At 42.9% G+C, this 17,634-nt stretch overlaps 1 protein-coding gene across 1 annotated transcript in view; it reads right to left on the bottom strand.

Annotated features, from left to right (window-relative positions):
- cfap184 (cilia and flagella associated protein 184) overlaps positions 1-14,690 on the bottom strand; it is a 36,919-nt gene extending 22,229 nt beyond the window's left edge. Inside the window, exons 1-5 of the mRNA XM_063062798.1 lie at positions 14,650-14,690; positions 11,755-11,791; positions 9,623-9,733; positions 8,170-8,343; positions 6,780-6,826 (exon numbers count right to left, since the gene is read on the bottom strand). Of these exons, the coding sequence (XP_062918868.1) occupies positions 6,780-6,826; positions 8,170-8,343; positions 9,623-9,733; positions 11,755-11,791; positions 14,650-14,667 (387 nt within the window). The 5' untranslated portion in view covers positions 14,668-14,690. The remainder of the gene's footprint in view (positions 1-6,779; positions 6,827-8,169; positions 8,344-9,622; positions 9,734-11,754; positions 11,792-14,649) is intronic.
- Between the last annotated feature and the right edge of the window lie 2,944 nt (positions 14,691-17,634).

Below are 17,634 nucleotides of genomic sequence, written 5' to 3'. Positions count from 1 at the left end.
TCTAGTATTACAGTTACAGAGAAAGTGTAATGGTAGTCACTAAGGTACAAGGGCCATGGCAAGGTACTATGTATTGAAAGGTCAAGAATTCACCTTTATCATTCAAGAGGGCAGTTCAAGACTCATAACAGTGGAATAAGAGCTGTCCTTGAGCCTGGTAGTGTGTGTTTTTCAAGTTTTTTAATCTTCTCCCCCATGGAAGAGGGGAGAAGAGAGAATGACTGGGTTGGGAAGAGTCTATGATTACATTGCTGCTTTCCGGGGACAGGGAGAACTGTAGACAGTTGACAGAGTGGAGGCTAGTTTTCTCAATAGACTAAGTCCATCAACTCTCAGAAATTTCTTGTAGTTTTGTACAGAGTGGATGCGTCTGGATAGGATGCTTTCTGTGGTGCATCTATATCAAGTGGTGAACGGAGACAGGGACATCCCAAGTTTCTTTCACCTTCTAAGGAAGTAGCAGTGCTGGTGAGCTTTTTTTGGCCATAGTGTCTATGTGGTAGGACCAGGGCAAGCTACACACCTACACACGTGAAACTCTCAACCATCTCCACCTCACCACCATTGATACATACAAGAGCAAGTACTCTGCCCTGCTTCCTGATGTCAAAGTCCTGCTCTTTTGTTAGCTGACATTAAGGAAAGGTTGCTCCTTGTCACCTGGACACTAGGTTCTCCAGCCCATTTGGTTCTCTATCTCATTTTACGTTCTGCTCAAATTTCCTTCGTCATTTGCAAGACATTCATTGGTTCTCCTGGTGATTGGTAAATGTGGAAGTGGGGCACAGAGCAGTCGGTACCATGCCCGATCCCCAGTTCAGAAACAGTAGGCTTCAGCTGGAGATTTACTCATCATGCAAAGTGACTTCTGCACCAAGACTAAGGCAAGAGAAACATTAAACCACTCCAAATGACAATTTACTGATTCTCGTTAAGACTCTATATTTGCTTATAACAAAAATGATGGCTCTACACATATAGCAGACATAGAAAAGTAAAGAAATACTAAGGACAGGCAGGTCTGAGAAGGTTTCCTCATAATCCCTCTCAATCACTCAGGGGCCGAGTCTCCACAGTTTAAAGGAACCTTGTCACAAGGTTATGAATATTGTCCTTGTTAACCATTGTTGCTTCTATTGACCTCTATATTTTCAGCCTCCTTTGCTCCAGGGAAAATAGTCCCACCCTATCTAGTCTCCGTCTTTTAACTTAAGCTGTCAAGTCCTTGCAACATCCTTGTAATTAAGCTGCACCCACTTCAGCTTAACCACATACTTCCTATGGTATGGCAATCATAACTGCACAGAATACTCCAAGTGTGATCTCACCAACTTCTTGCACCCCTGATGTTCCAACACCAATACTTGCCGTACTATGTTTATATCCTGTACAATTTGGCCAATTCCCACTTATTTTATTTTTAAAATTAAATTTAACCAAAGGGACTTGTTTGTGACCAGGACAACCCTGCCATGGTTACAGGCATGTTGATTCCGAGCACAGCAGGTTAATTGAGAGCTCATGATCATAACTCCTATAACTATGGCAGGTTTGTCCTAGTCAGGAACAAGTCCCTTTGGTTAAATTTAATTTTGATAAATTAGAATTGGCAGAACTTTACAGTATGTAATTATAGTATAAGTATCAATGTGCCTCCAAGAGGACCACAACCTTGCCATAGGGTTTGGAAGCTTGCGTGCCTCAATGATCCAGAGAGTTCTGTTGGCTGGAGACAGAGCCTTGTGCTTTGGCTCTTGGTAGGGTCACCCATGCCAAACAGGTCAAAGGGTAGAGGTCAGACTAAGAGTGGTCCACTGGTCCTCCAGGTTTGGGGGTTCAGCTCAGGGCTGACAACCCTGACTGGACAAAAAGAAATTGTTACAGAAACAGCGATGAAGAATCCTTCTATATCTGTGTGCAACGGTATGGACAGACAGAGATGGAGAACCTTCATTGTTGCCTTAAATGCCAACAGCATAACGGGCAGTAAGTAGGTATTAGTGTTGGAACATTAGCTGTAGAAGACATTAGTGGACTACATTGTAGTATTCTGTGTAATTCTGATTGAAATACTAAAAGAAAAATGTGATTAAGCTATAGAGGGTGCAGGAAAGGCCTACAAAGATGTTGCAAGTACTTGACATCTTAAATTTTAAGGAGAGACTGGATAGAGGGGGACTGATTTCCCTGGAGCAAAGGAGCCTTATAGAGAACAAAAAAATCATAACAGGAACAGGTAAGGTGAATTGTCACCGTCTTGTTTCCCAGGGCAACAAAGACTAACACTAGAGGGCACTGGTTTGAGGTGAGAGGAGCAAAACTGAAAAGGGACCTGAAAGAAGTTTTCCACACAGAGGGTAGTGTGTATATAGAACGAGCTGTCTGGCGAAGGGGTAGAAGTGGGTACAATTATAATGTCTAAAAGATATCTGGATGTGCACATTGGGAGGGAAGGTTTAGAGAAATTTGGACTAAATGGAACTAAATAGGACTGGATCAAGTAAGTACCTAGATCAGCATGGATGAGTTGGGTGGGAGGACCTTTACCATGCTGTGGAACTCTGATTCTACTGAGGCATCTTCCCTTATAAATTTGATTATAAACGTAGACACACTAACATGTTTAGATTGTAGAATTACAAAATACAAGCCCATCCTGCCTACACCAGCTCTATATCATAGCAGTGCTCCAGATACTGGTAACTGCATTTCCTTTTGCTTCCCATTGTCTACCCTGTCCAGACCCTACATCATCTTATTTTCTTCAATCAGATCTCCCCTTAGCCTTCTCTTCTCCAAAGAAAGCAGTCCCACACTCTCTAAGCTATCCTTGTAACCACAGTTCCTCATCCCAGGAATCATTCTCAAAAATCTTTTCTGGACACTCTCCAAAGGCTTTCACGTAACATGGTGACTAGAATTGGACACAAAATTCCAGCTGAAGCTAGACCACTGTTTTATAAAAGTTTACTTCCTCACTTTTATACTCATTGCCTTTGTTGGTAATGTCCCAAATTGTGTGTACCTCATTAACCATTTCCTCAATCTGCCTTTCAGTGACGTTCACCTATATCCCCAGGTCCTTCTCAAACTTCTCCTCTATTTCAACATGATCTTCTATTCTATGTTGCCTTTCCTCATCCTTTCTACCAAAATGCCACACATCTACCCAGCAGAAGCTGCCTGCAGCCCCCCAGCAGATGAGAAATCCATCCCACTAGTCTGTTATGTATGGATTGTACATAGGTTTAGCTTCGTAGATTGGGGAAGACCTGTATAGCTGCCACAACCTGTCACTATTATCTTCACACAATAAGGTACAAGATTCAATATTCAAGACAAAGGAGATGGTGATGGATTTCAGGAAGTCTAAGCCTGCACTGCTCCCTGTTACTATTGATGGTGAGGACGTGGATGTGGTGAGGACCTACAAGTACCTGGGGGTGCACCTGGATGACAGACAACCCAGAGACTGTGTACAAGAAGGGCCAGAGTCCCCTCTGCTTCCTGAGGACACTGAGGTCCTTTGGAGTATGCAGACCTCTCCTTCACATGTTCTACCAGTCTGCTGTCACCAGTACAATCTTCCATGCACTGGTGTGCTGTGGCAATGGCATCAACACAGGTGATGCCAACAGACTCAATAAACTGATTAGAAAGTTTATAGGAGCCACTATAGACACACTAGAGGCTGTGGTAGAACAAAGGACTTTACAGAAAATCCTGACAACTCTGGACAATGTTTCTCACCCTCTGTGTGCCACCTTGGCTGAAAAGAGGAGCACTTACAGTAATAGACCAAGACAACTGCACTACTCCAAAGAGCACTATATGAGGTCATCCACACCTTCAGCCATGAGTCAACCTATAGCCGGGAAAGTGATAACCTCCTCTCTTGTTAAACGGTTTAAGATAACTTATTTTTTATTTATTCGTCTTACATCTATTCTAATACTGTATATCTGTGCATTTGTAATGCTCCTGTGACTCTGTAATTTCCTTTGGGACCTACAAAGTATCCATGTATCTATCTAAGTTTATCACATGTACATCAAAACATACAGTGAAATGTCTCATTTGTATCAACAATCAATGCACCCAAGGTGTGCTGAGAGTACCTTGCAAGTGTCACAACATATTCCGGCTCCAACATAGCCTGCCCACCATGGACAACAGAACACAGAACATAACAAACAACAAAACAAAATGAACAAAACGATCCCTGTTCCTCCCTCCTACCCATGTAAATACACAGTTTTTCATTCCCCCACCCCAGGTCTGGCCTCCGGTCTCTAACCTCCAGCGGACTCAGACTCGGACCTGCAGTCACTGGGATTCAACTTCTCCAGCGGATTTCAGAAAGATTTGCAGACAACGAGCATTGATTTCTGGACTTCTGGCTTGACCCCTGGGCTTCAATCCATGGCATTGATCCCAAGACAAGCTGATCACCAAACACTAGGATCTCTAGACTCACCGTTGATGGAACCCCAAACATTTGGCCTCAAACTCCAGTATCACCGATTTGTTAACTCGGGGAGGTTCATCGGAGCTCGTTCCTCGAGCCTGCACTGCTAAGTTTCAAGTCATCTGCAAACTTAGAACATTTGCCAAGCACTCCGAAGTCTAGGTCATTAATAGAGATCAAAAAATAGCAATGGCCCTAATATCAATCCCTGGGGAATGCCGCTATTTTCTTTTTGTCCAGACCAAAAAAATTGTTAACCACTACACTCTGCCGTCTTCTCTTTAGTCACCTCCAAACCCAAAGAGTCTAAAGGGAGATCTGATAGAAATATGATGAAGATGTGTGATGTGGGCAGAGTGGATTATGGTAGGATGTTCTCTTTGATGAAGATCCTGAGGACTAGAGAATACGGCACAACCAATGAGCTTTTAAATTTCTGATGAACCTGGTATGTGGTACCCTATTAAAAACCTGAAGTTCATGTACATCATATCCATTACATTACCTTCTTCAGTTCTTTCTGCTTCTCCTCAAAATTCTCTGCCAAATTGATTAAACACAGTTTCCCCTGAATTAATCCCTGGTGATTATTAATCCTGTTGTGCTTTCCAAAGTATGAATTCTGAGAAACATAACCTCACACTGGGAGGTTAAGCAGGCTAGCCTTTAGTTGTTGGGCTTTTTTTGTTCCATTGTTTTCCTGATTGAAGGAGGAACATTCATTATTCCCCAGTTATCTACCACCACAACTTATCCAAAGAGCATTAAAAGATTATGGTCAGTGCCCACATGATTTCCTCCTCGAATCTTAGGATCTTGTTGAGTTACTTCTCAACAAGAGTAAGGAAAGGAATCCTAGGAAAGGCTTTTCCAATATCTCCATGGATTCAATTTTCAACATATCTAGAGATTCAACCATCTACTCCTTCAAAGTTACTTTGGAAGCACACTCTTCCCTGGTGAAGACAATACTCATTCAGATCCTTAACCATGACCTCCTCCTTATCTGAAAGTTCCCATTTTTGTTTGTTAATGGGCCCTACACTTCCATATACCGTTACCACTCTGTTTTATACTCTGTTTGCTTTTTGTATGCCAATGAAATACTTTAGGATTCCCATTTATGTTGGCAGCTAATCTTTTAAAAACCATCCATCATCCGGGTTATGCCTTGTTCTCATTGCTACCGTCAGGAAGGAGGTACAGGAGCCTAAAGTCACACACTCAACGATTCAGGAACAGCTTCTTCCCCTCTGCCATTAGATTTCTGAATGGACATTGAACCCATGAACACTACTTCACTACTTTCTTTTTAATTAAGTATTGCAATGTGCTGCTGCAAAGACGACAAATCTTGCAACGCAAGTCGGTGACATCAAACCAGATTCTGATTCTGATTCTCGCGCGCACGCTTCATCTCACTTAATGTTCACCTCCCCTTTGAATGTTTGCTATTCACCCTGGCATTTGCTGATATTTTTAACCTGACCCTTGTCATTATCATTTCAATCGCCAATGCATCCAACTGCAGTACGGCTGCCTAAAAGCCCTGGGAGAAGGTCGCCACCACTGGCAGTGGAAGAAAGTAGCTCCTCGGCCACTAACAACAGTAGGCACCTCTGCCAACCCAGAAAGCCTTGGTCAAAGCTGGAGACCAACCATAGCCTCAGCCCAGATTACCAGCAGGCTTTTTCGCCACAGTGCCTGTCCGGCAACTGAAAGCCTATCTTGGCAAGCAATTAAAGTTCCCTGACATCATCGCATCATCATCACTGAGGCCTGACATGGTCACTCTGTTAGAAACCTCGAAGCAGGTGGTCATGGTAGACTGATGGTGCCTTGGGAAGACCAGATAGAGCAGGCATCTGAACGTTAAAAAAGCCAAATACCAGGAGCTGGTAGAGCAGTGGCAGAGGCAGGGGTGAAGGGCACGATACTAGCCTATAGAGGTGGGGTGTAGAGGTTTGCTGGCTGCTCACTGTTTAGAATCTACTCTCTCCTTGACATTATGGGGGCTGCAAAGAAAAGAGTCATCAGGATTGTCACAGAGATTGCTAAGCGAGCCTCCAGATGGCTATGGATCAAAAGGTGTAACCTTTGGACCAGTGCTGCTGGGACACAAGCCAAGGCCTGATCAACCCTGGCTGGGTCACCTGGGCGAGGGTATCTGATGCTGAAAGACCCGAAACACTGTATGACCCCAGGTTACATCACTGACGATGTAACTCAGCATCATGTCAACAGTTCACCAGCCTTATTCCCCACAATTTAATTCCCCTAATATTTTTGTAAGAGAGGAATGGGTACTCACAGGAATTATTGTAATAGCCAGTTGCAAGGGTTCTGTTTTTTCTTGTTCTATTAAATTGAAAACAGGCAATTAAGATTGCAGCTTTTAGAAAAATAAAATATTCCAAGTACACAAGCAGTGAAAAGTTGATCAATTCAAAGGTACTTTATTCGCTCCTCCTCATCCCTACATATTTTTCTTCTTTGTTCAGTTTAACTAAATCAAAATCAAGACTCACCCCTACCACCCCCATTCTCTCTTGCTTTTCTATCCATCTGTCCTACTGAATTCATGACCTTATTTAACCTCCACCAATGCAAAGATTCAAAGTACATATACAGCATAAAGCCCTGAGATTCCCACAGGCAGCCACCAAACAAGAAGGACCATGGACCCCGTTCAAAGAGAAAAAACATCAAATCCCCACACCACCCCAATGCACAACAGCAACAAAAAAAGCACGAAACAGAATATAAAAAGCAAAATCAAAAGGCATATTTCAGTTCAGCTCAGTGTTTCTTATCTGCAGTCAGCCCCGATTCAAAATCGCCCAAACTAGCAACAAAAAAAGGAGCAAGCAGAAACCAGAAACACATCATAACATGTTTCAGTCCGCAACCCACAAACCGTATCAATTAAACCATGCTCCTTACAACTTTACAGATTAAAACCATTGAACATAATAACATAAGAACATAAGAAATAGGAGCAGGAGTCGGCCATCCGGCCCATCGAGCCTGCCCCTGACATTCAATAAGATCATGGCTGATCTGTCCGTAAACTCAGATCCATCCACCTGCCTTTTCCCCGTAACCCTTAATTCCCTTACTACGTAAAAACATATCGAACTGATTCTTAAATATATTTAGTGAGGAAGCCTCAACTGCTTTCCTGGGCAGAGAATTCCACAGAATTTTAAGTACTATTTCGTAATTTGTCATTTTCTCACATGTTGAAGCTTAATTCACTGTGTACTCTTAGGACCTTATACAATTCATAAGCTTAAGGCAGTGAACTAAAATCAAAATGAACGGAAAATGCTTTCTGCGGTAACTGCTGTCTAATTCTAAATATATTTAAACTTCTGCTCCCATTTCATTTTTGTTTCCTTTAAGGATGCCAATTCACTCTATTTCTGGGATAATTCCTTATTTGTTACAGCTCTGGTTTCAGTCTGCTCTCGAAAAGAACAAGCGTATTCAATAGAAACAACAAATTCAGTCACTCCATTCTTCCCCCGCCCCCCCGCCCCCACCAAACACAAATACCATGCTGGTGCTTGATAACCAAGGCAGAGATGAAAAACTCTCACATAGGAGGTAATGCACTCAGTCAATTGTATTACTGCACCATCTAGGGATAACCAGGTTTCTGATTGCTCTCTCATTCATACTCTCGAAGGCAAACATACCCACATAGATGCTCAGTTCACTTTCTCTGCCTAATAGCGGTGTTCCATCGCCTTTAGTTTCTGGAACTTCGTGGGAAGTTTCTTCACTGCCAGGATTCAGAATGGCTTCCATCACCTCGTCATCAGCAATTATTTTGTCTATATCCACCTGTTCTTCCTCCTCTTGTGGGATCTCTGAAATGTGAAAAAAGAACATTATATGCTTTCAATAGACAATAGGTGCAGGAGTAGGCCATTCAGCCCTTCGAGCCAGCACCGCCATTCACTGTGATCATGGCTGATCATCCACAATCAGTACCCTGTTCCTGCCTTCTCCCCATAACCCTTCACTCCGCTATCTTTAAGAGCTCTATCTAACTCTTCCTTGAAAGAATCCGGAGAATTAGCCTCCACTGCCTTCTGAGGCAGAGCATTCCACAGAACCACAACCCTCTGTGTGAAAAAGTTTTTCCTCAACTCTGTTCTAAATTGTCTACCCTTTATTCTTAAACTGTGGCCTCTGGTCCTGGACTCCCCCAACATCGGGAACATGTTTTCTGCCTCTAGCGTGTCCAATCCCTTAATAATCTTATATCTTTCAATCAGATCCCCTCTCATCCTTCTAAATTCCAGTGTATACAAGCCCAGTCACTCCAATATTTCAACATATGACAGTCCCACCATCCTGGGAATTAACCTCGTGAACCTACGCTGCACTTTCTCAAATTTGAAGACCAAAACTGTACACAGTATTCCAGGTGTGGTCTCACCAGGGCCCTGTACAACTGCAGAAGGACCTCTTTGCTCCTATACTCAACTCCCCTTGTTATGAAGGCCAGCATGCCATTAGCTTTCTTCACTGCTTGCTGTACCTGCATGCTTACTTTCAGTGATTGATGAACAAGGACACCTAGATCTCGTTGTACTTCCCCTTTTCCTAACTTGACACCATTCAGATAGTAATCTGCCTTCCCGTTCTTGCCACCAAAGTATTTATCCACATTAAACTGCATCTGCCAGCAGCGTTGAATAGCACCTGGGCTGAATATATAATTACCAGCTTAAAAATAAAGTATATACCAAGAATTCCTCCCCGACTAGTATCAGTGCCTCTCCTTACCTAAGGCAGGAAGACTATGGGATTTTCTTTTAATTAAGGGAATTAGGGGGAACTTCCTTAATTTCCCGCCGCTTCCCATAAACATTTCTTTAGTTTCAGACGCGATAGTCAATCTGTAATGTGACATTAGGACAGCACAGTGGCATGGTTAGTAGTGCTCCTGCTTCACAATCCCAGCAACCAGAGTTTCAGTCCTGCCCTCTGGTGCTGTCGGTGTGGAGTCCGAACGCTCGCCCTATGGCTTCTTGGGTTGCTCCAGATTGTCCAGGTTCCTCTCACACCTTAAAGACGAGCAGGTTGGTAGGTCAACTGGCCAGATCATGATTTTCAGCCAAAAATCACACTTCTTCTCACCTTCCTGTTCATCCTTCTGCCCAAGAGCTCCAGAAGCAGATGCCTGGATTTCTTGTGTCTGTGAATCTCCAGCAGCCTCAGTTTCTTCTTCATTTTCTTCAGTAATTTGGTCTAAGGTGAGCAAAAATAAAGCATTTTTTTACAGTGTGCTTTGAAACCAGGTTAAGTTAGAATTAATATATATTAAATTAATTGTATCATCGATAAAGATCATGCTGTTACACAACACTTCCACACTTCATGCATCCCCCAATGTCATCACTATCAGTGGTAGGGTCTCAAGACGAGTACAACAAGAAACATCACATCAGGCTGGACAAAGCAGCCCATTTCATCAGTACACCATCAAGCACCCTAAACATTCGACTGCTCTGTTTTTGACCAAAGTCCATAAAATGCAATGCACTTAATCACCTACAGGAACACACCTACAGCAACACACTCATGAACTATCATTTCAATTGCTTTCAATTCCCTGGTCCTGATCACTATGGGCATTCAGTCCCCATACATCAGCAAGGTCTTAGTGTTCTCCACTTCTTTCTGGACAACAGACCTAACCATTTCCTCTTCAACACCCTCCTCCTCCATCTGGTGGAGCTGGTTCTCACTCAACAATTTCTCCTTCAGCTCCTCCCATTCTTTCCAAATTAAAGGCATGGCCATAGGCACTCACATGGGCCCCAGCTATGCCTGCCACTGTGTCATCCATGTGAAACAGTCCATGTTACAAGTCTACACTGGTAATCCTCCCCAACTCTTTCTCTGCTACACCAAAGACTGCATTGATGCTACCTCCTCCTCCCATGCTGAGCTCGTTAATCCCATCAATTTTGCCTCCAACTTCCAACCTGCCCACAACCACTTGGCCAGCTATTCTGCACACCATCTTGCCAACCCAAGACTGCCAGCACCAAGACATGGAAGCCAGGTTCATGGTAACAGCAATGACCCTGCTGATTACTCTCCTCATTTGAGAACGTATCGTCCTTCCTGCACTGTCACTTGGTTCATATCCTGAAACTTCTCAGCCAATAGTACAATGGGAGTACTGCAGCAGATCAAGAAGGTAGCTCACCTTTTCAAGGGCAGATCGTACATGCTGATCTTGCCATGATGCCCATACATGATTAATAAAAGAAACATATACAGTCCTGTAGTTAAATACAGACTTTTTCATTAATTGGACAAAGTAAATCCCTTCCTGAATACACAAGAGACTGCAGATTTTGGAATCTACTACTGAAATGACTCGGCAGTGTGAGCGACATCTGTGAGAGGAAAGGAATTATCAGATCCCCTTCCCTACCTGGTTCTATCTGCCTTCCATCTCTCCCACAAAGGGTCCCATTATCACCTCTGTATTTATCAGACTCCAGCACGTAGCCTTTGTGTCCCTGCTTCAGCCTCTGCCCCCACTCAGCCCTCCCTTCACCTGCTTCCTTCTGTCCACCATTCTTCACCTCTCCGTGATCCGCCTATCATCTCCTGGCCCCCTTTCCCTTTTCCTTTCTGTGCTGGCTACATTCCCGCACCACTCTCGGTCCCAATGTAGGGTCGCAGCCCAGTACATGGACAACTCTTCTCTCCCCACAGATGCTGCTTGACCCACTCGGTTCCTCCAGCAGTTTGATTCATAGTCATGAGAGAAGAGAGGACAGAAAATTGCAGAAGACTTATATCACAGCTGAGAATGCAATCTAGGTTGAATGTAATTCAGAAGTTGGAGAGTGAAGGTGCCAGGTTCTGGATGCTATAACTGAAATGCTACGTCCCCTTGATCCAGCAGCACTACTTGAAGAGCAGAAATCCTCGGTGGCATGGTTGGCCTTCTCGAAACAATCACCATTTAATTTGATTATTAATTATTAATTTTCCATTTTTTACAGGTTATGCATAAACTCATTGATGGATTTGACAATTTTCCGGCAGGAATTGTGCTTCCAACAATAATATATCATGAATATTACCGGGAGAAAACTATCCACAGGAATCCCTGAACATCCAGAATAGCAATGATTTTCATTCTCCTTCACTGGAAATGACATTAAACAATTGTGAATCTTGAACCTTGACAGAAATATAATTAGCAAGCCCATTTTTACGACTCCGGGTTTGGACAGCAAACTCACCTTCCTTCAAGTAGTTTTGGTTTGTTCCTGTCTGCTGCTATTAGAGAGAAAAAAAATGAACATGTCAGAGGACTAGGACACTACAGATATAAAAAGCTTCCAGTTCATTGGCGTCTTGACCATTGCAATAGCCAGCCTCAGCACACTTCTGAAGGTGTGTTGAATTTATAAAACAGAAAGAAAACTTCTGGAGAAACTCAGCAGATCAAGAAGCATTTGTAAGGACATCCCTTTGATCACGTCCTTACATGGAGTCTCAACCTGAAACACTGAATCAGAATCAGGTTTAATATCACCAGTATATGTCACAAAATTTGTTGTCTTTGTGGCAGCAGTACAATGCAGTACATAATAATAGAGAAAACTGTGAATTACAGTAAGTATATATACATTGGTTAAATGAAATAAGTAGTGTAAAATAAGAAATAAAAAAGTAATGCGGTAGTGTTCATGGGTTCAATGTCCATTTAGGAATCAGATGGCTGTGGGGGGAAGAAGTTGTTCCTGAATCACTGAGTGTGTGCCTTCAGGCTTCTGTACCTCCTTCCTGATGGTAGCAATGAGAACAAGGCGTGATCTGTGTGATGGGGTCCTTAATGATGAATGCCACCTTTATGAGGCATCACTCCTTGCAAACGTCCTGGATACTACGGAGGCTAGTGCCCATGATAGAGCTGACTACGTTTACAACTCTCGACAGTTTATTTTGATCCTGTGCTGTAGCTACCCCACCACCCCACCCCACCCCGCCAGATAGTGCCTCCACAGTTGCTGCTTGACATGCTGAGTTCCTCCCTTAGTTTGTATTTCGATCCAAATTCCAGGATCTTTTGTCTTCTGTGTCTCATCATTTATTTCTGAATCCTTTTGTGCCTCCCGTCTAGTCCTGAATCACTTTCTCGGCACACTATGCACTATGCTCCCAAATCTCCAATTGTTGTACTCATTCCAGAATTGTTCTAGTTCATTTATATTCTCTCCCCTTCATATTCATCTCTATTAAATTTCATCTGCAAATTACTTGCCTGTTCCACCAGCTTGGCTATACCTCTGTGAAATTTATTATTATCCTCAGAGTTCATAGATTTCCAAATTTGGAAAATGTGAGGTTGTTAAATATCTGCAGAGAGGGTGGTAGGGTGGGACTAATTAGTTTGGGTCACATAGTGTGAAATCATTGGACCACATGACACTTGTTCCACACAGCTCCAGCACTCCAGGTTCAATCCTGAGCTGTGATGCTGTCTGTGTGGAGTTTGCAGGAGTTTCCTCCAGGTTTTCCCGTTTCCTTCTACATCCCAAAAATGTGCGCGTTGGTAGATTGGCCCCTTGTGTGAAGGTGAATGACAAAAGTAGAACTGGAACCGGAAAAGGTTTACTATTGTCACGTGTACCATAGAAACAAGTCCTTCGGCCCATTATGTCTGCATCTACCATGATACCAAATTACAATAAATCTGTTTAGCTGCACGATCCACATCACTCCATTCTCTGCACGTTCGCGTGTCTTTCTAAATGCCTCCTAAACACCGTTATGATCCCATCCACACCCAGGAAGCGCATTGAGGCATATACATTCTCCGTGTGAAATACACACCTTAGAGCTATGCCCTCTTGCATTTAAGCAACACACATCAAAGTTGCTGGTGAACGCAGCAGGCCAGGCAGCATCTCTAGGAAGAGGTACAGTCGACGTTTTGGTCCTTCGTCAGGACTAACTGAAGGAAGAGCTAGTAAGAGATTTGAAAGTGGGTGGGGGAGGGGGAGATCCGAAATGATAGGAGAAGACGGGAGGGGGAGGGATGGAGCCAAGAGCTGGACAGGTGATTGGCAAAAGGGATATGAGAGGATCATGGGACAGGAGGCCCAGGGAGAAGGACAAGGGGGAGGGCAGAAAAACCCAGAGGATGGGCAAGGGGTATAGTCAGAGGGACAGAGGGAGAAAAAGGAGAGAGAGAGAAAGAATGTGTGTATATAAATAAATAACGGATGGGGTACGAGGGGGAGGTGGGGCATTAGTGGAAGTTAGAGAAGTCAATGTTCATGCCATCAGGTTGGAGGCTACCCAGGCATTCCCAGACATGGCCACCCTCTTGCATTTGACATTTTTACCCTGAGAAAACATCTCTACCACCTCGTCAACATACACAAAATGCTGGAGGAACTCAGCAGGCCAGGCGGCATCAATGGAAAAGAGTCTCGTCGACGTTTCGAGTTCCGCCAGCATTTTGTGTGTATTGCTCGGATTTCCAGCATCTGCAGATTTTCTCTTTGTGATTTGACTACCCCCTCGTCAATGCCTCATGATTTTATATACTTATACCAGTCTGTCCCTTAGTCAAGAGGAATTAATAAGAATATATGGAAAATAAACTGAGATCAGTCCAGGATTAGGGTGTTTTATGGCCGAACGGGACTCAAGGGACCGAAGCGCCTATTTCCGAATGAAATAGAACTGGTCCAGATCGCCAATCAGAGTACGAAATCTCATGTCAATCACAATTAAGACCCAATGACTATTAAGAAAGGGTGGGATTACTTTGACTAACATGTTCATAAACCAATAGCTGAGTTCTTAGGGCGGGATCTCAACCGGGGCCTCGTTAAGCTTGTAAATAAGGCGCAGATTTGATGATGGAGACACCAGATGCTGAAATCGGATCAACACAGAACCTGCCGGGGGTACGAAGTGGGTTGAACAGCATCTGTGGGGGAAGAAGATTTGACGACATTCCGGGTCGAAACCCTGCAACAGGACAGATTTGACTATACCTGTTAGATCGAAGTTCGGATAAAAAGTTGGAATCGTTAATTTGTAATCGGAACTACCTTAGTTTCCGTCTGAAAGAATTATCGAGATTAAAACTCAGTAAACTACGCGCAACTCATATTTACCTCACTTAACTTCACCATGTTGGCGTTTCAGTTGCTATGGTGATCCCAGCGGTCACCGCGGCACTACGATCCTGGATTTAAAGGGACCGGCACCAGGGTGTTCTCAAAAGTTCAACGCAAATTTATTATCAAAGTATTGATATGTCACCATATGTAATCCTGAGATTCATTTTCTTGCGGACATACCCAATAATTCCAATAACCATAACAGAATTATTGACGCAAACACGAGGAAATCTGCAGATGCTGGAATTTCAAGCAACACACGTACATTCATACATTCGTCTCGGCCTGAAACGTCGACTGTACCTCTTCCTAGAGATGCTGCCTGGCCTGCTGCGTTCACCAGCAACTTTGATGTGTGTTGCCAGAATTATTGAAAGACCACACCACTGGGCGTACAACCAGTATGCAAAAGACAATAAACTGTGCAAATTTAAAAATAACAATAAATAAATAAATAAGCAATAAATATCGAGAACATGAGATGAAGGGTCCTTGGAAGTGAGTCCGTAGGTGTTGGGAACATTTCAATGATGGGGTAAGTGATGTTGAGTGAAGTTATCCCCTTTGGTTCAAGAGCCTGATGGTTGAGAGACAGTAACTGTTCCTGAACCTGATGATGTGAGTCCGGAGGCTCCTGTACCTTTTTTCCCTGGTGGCAGCAGCGAGAAGAGAGTATCATCTGGGTGGTGGTTGCGGAGGGAGGTGGGGTTCCTAGATGATGAATGCTGCTTTCTTGCAACAATGCCCTGTATAGATGTGTTCAATAGTGGGGGGGACTTTACCTGTGAAGTACTGGGCCATATCCACTACTTTTAGTAGGAAATTCTAATCAAAGTATCGTGGGGGGGGGGGGGTACCGATTGCTCGGAAGGAAGTTATCAACCAGTTAGCCTACCACTAGTGTTAGAAATCTAAAATAAAGGATATTATAACAGAATACCTTAGAATGAAAGAACAATATATTTACGTGAAGAAAATGTTTTCTAACCTGCTGGATCTCTTTTAAAAAAATGTAACCAACGGATCAAGGGAAATAAGTGGATGTTTCACATTTAGATTTTAGGAAAAAGGTTAGAATAAGTTTCACACAGATTGCTCAACAAGGGTGGATCATGTGGATTAAGAATTGGTAATCAGAAAACGAAAATGAGGAATCAATAAGTTCCCAGCTTGGCAGGCTATGACTAGTGGGGTGCCACATGGATCATTGCTTGGGACCCAGTTATTCACAGTCTCTATCAACAGTTGGGCTGAAGGATTAAATGTCATATCTGCAATAAAAGTGTATAGTTCATATTTTCGACATGTTTTTTTAAATTTTCATCTCATATTTCAAGTTAGCTTACAATAATAAACCAGGGAGAGGATTAAAGAACCTTCAATAGATGTGGACAAGCAGAAAGAGTGAGTGAGAATATAACAGGCAAATATAATGTGCAAAAGTTTATGGAGTCTGCTTTGTAGATAATGGAAAAGCCGAGAATTTGTGAAATGGTAGAGATTATGTAGCATTGATGTTCAAAGGGACCTTTGCATGGTAAAAGACTAATCTAAAGACTAACATGCAGTTACTATGATTAAGAGCACAAATGGTATGTTAACCTTTATTGCCAAAGGAATTGAATACAGAAGTAAGGATACCTTATTGCAATTGCATAAGGCCTTGGTGAGACCAGCCTTGTGTACAACTGTTCTCCTTACCCAAGGATATATTTGCCATAGCCATGTTAAGGTGTCTGAAAAGAGGATGCTGTCTAAGTTGCATGCCATCTTGGTCAATGTCTCCCATCCACTACATAATGTACTGGTTGGGCACAGGAGTACATTCAGCCAGAGACTCATTCCACCGAGATGCAACATTGAGCGTCATAGGAAGTCATTCCTGCCTGTGGCCATCAAACTTTACAACTCCTCCCTTGGAGGGTCAGACACCCTGAGCCAATAGGCTGGTCCTGGACTTATTTCATAATTTACTGGCATAATTTAAAAATTACTATTTAACTATTTATGGTTCTATTACCATTTATTATTTATGGTGCAACTGTAACGAAAACCAATTTCCCCCGGGATCAATAAAGTATGACTATGACTATTCACAAGACTAATTATAACAATGATGAATGTGCTATACAGAAGGATTAAGTAGACAAGCACAGTTCAGAATGAGAGGAAATCTCTTTCAAAAATACGGTATTCTTAAAAGGCTATAGAGATGAAATGCAAGGAAGTTTCTTCCCTGGCTGAGGAGTTAAGGGCTAGAGGACAATTTCAGAATAAGGGTCAAGCCCATTTGGACTGAGACAAGAAGGATGTTCTTCATATAGAGGGTAGTGAACTTTTCAAAGTTCTGAGTAAATTTATAATCAAACTATATATATGTCACCATATACAACCCAGATATTTATTTTCTTGTGGGCAATCATAGTAAATACAAGAAACGATAGAATCAATGAAAGCAACACACACAAAATGCTGGAGGAACTCAGCAGGTCAGGGTAGCATCAATGGAAAGAGTAAACACCCGATGTTTTGGGCCGAAACCCTTTATCAATACTAATGAATCAATAAAAGACCACACCCAACAAGAACAACCAATGTGAAAAAAATACAAACTCTGCAAATACAAAAAGAAAAAGATAATAATAATAAGCAATAAATATTGAGAACATGGGATGAAATCCTCGAAAGCGAGTCCAGTTCAGTGATGGAGTGAGTGAAGTTACCCCCCTATTTCAAGAGCCTGATGGTTGAGGGGTGATAACTGTTCCTGAACCTGGAAGTGTGGGTCCTGAGGCTCCCATACCTTCTTCCTGCTGGCAGCTGTGAGAAGAAAGCGTGGCCTGGATAGTGGGGGTCCTTGATGATAGATGCTGCTTTTCTGTGACAGTGCTCCTCATAGATATGCTCAATGGGGGGGGGGGGGGTTATGGAATGGAATGGGCTGTATCCACTACTTTTTATAGGATTTTTTGTGCAAGG

Source organism: Mobula hypostoma, chromosome 11 (genome assembly GCF_963921235.1).
Source record: "Mobula hypostoma chromosome 11, sMobHyp1.1, whole genome shotgun sequence".
Lineage (NCBI taxonomy): Eukaryota > Metazoa > Chordata > Chondrichthyes > Myliobatiformes > Myliobatidae > Mobula > Mobula hypostoma.
The sequence above is the reverse complement of the archived record's forward strand: the minus strand, read 5'-3'. Positions and strand labels throughout refer to the sequence as shown.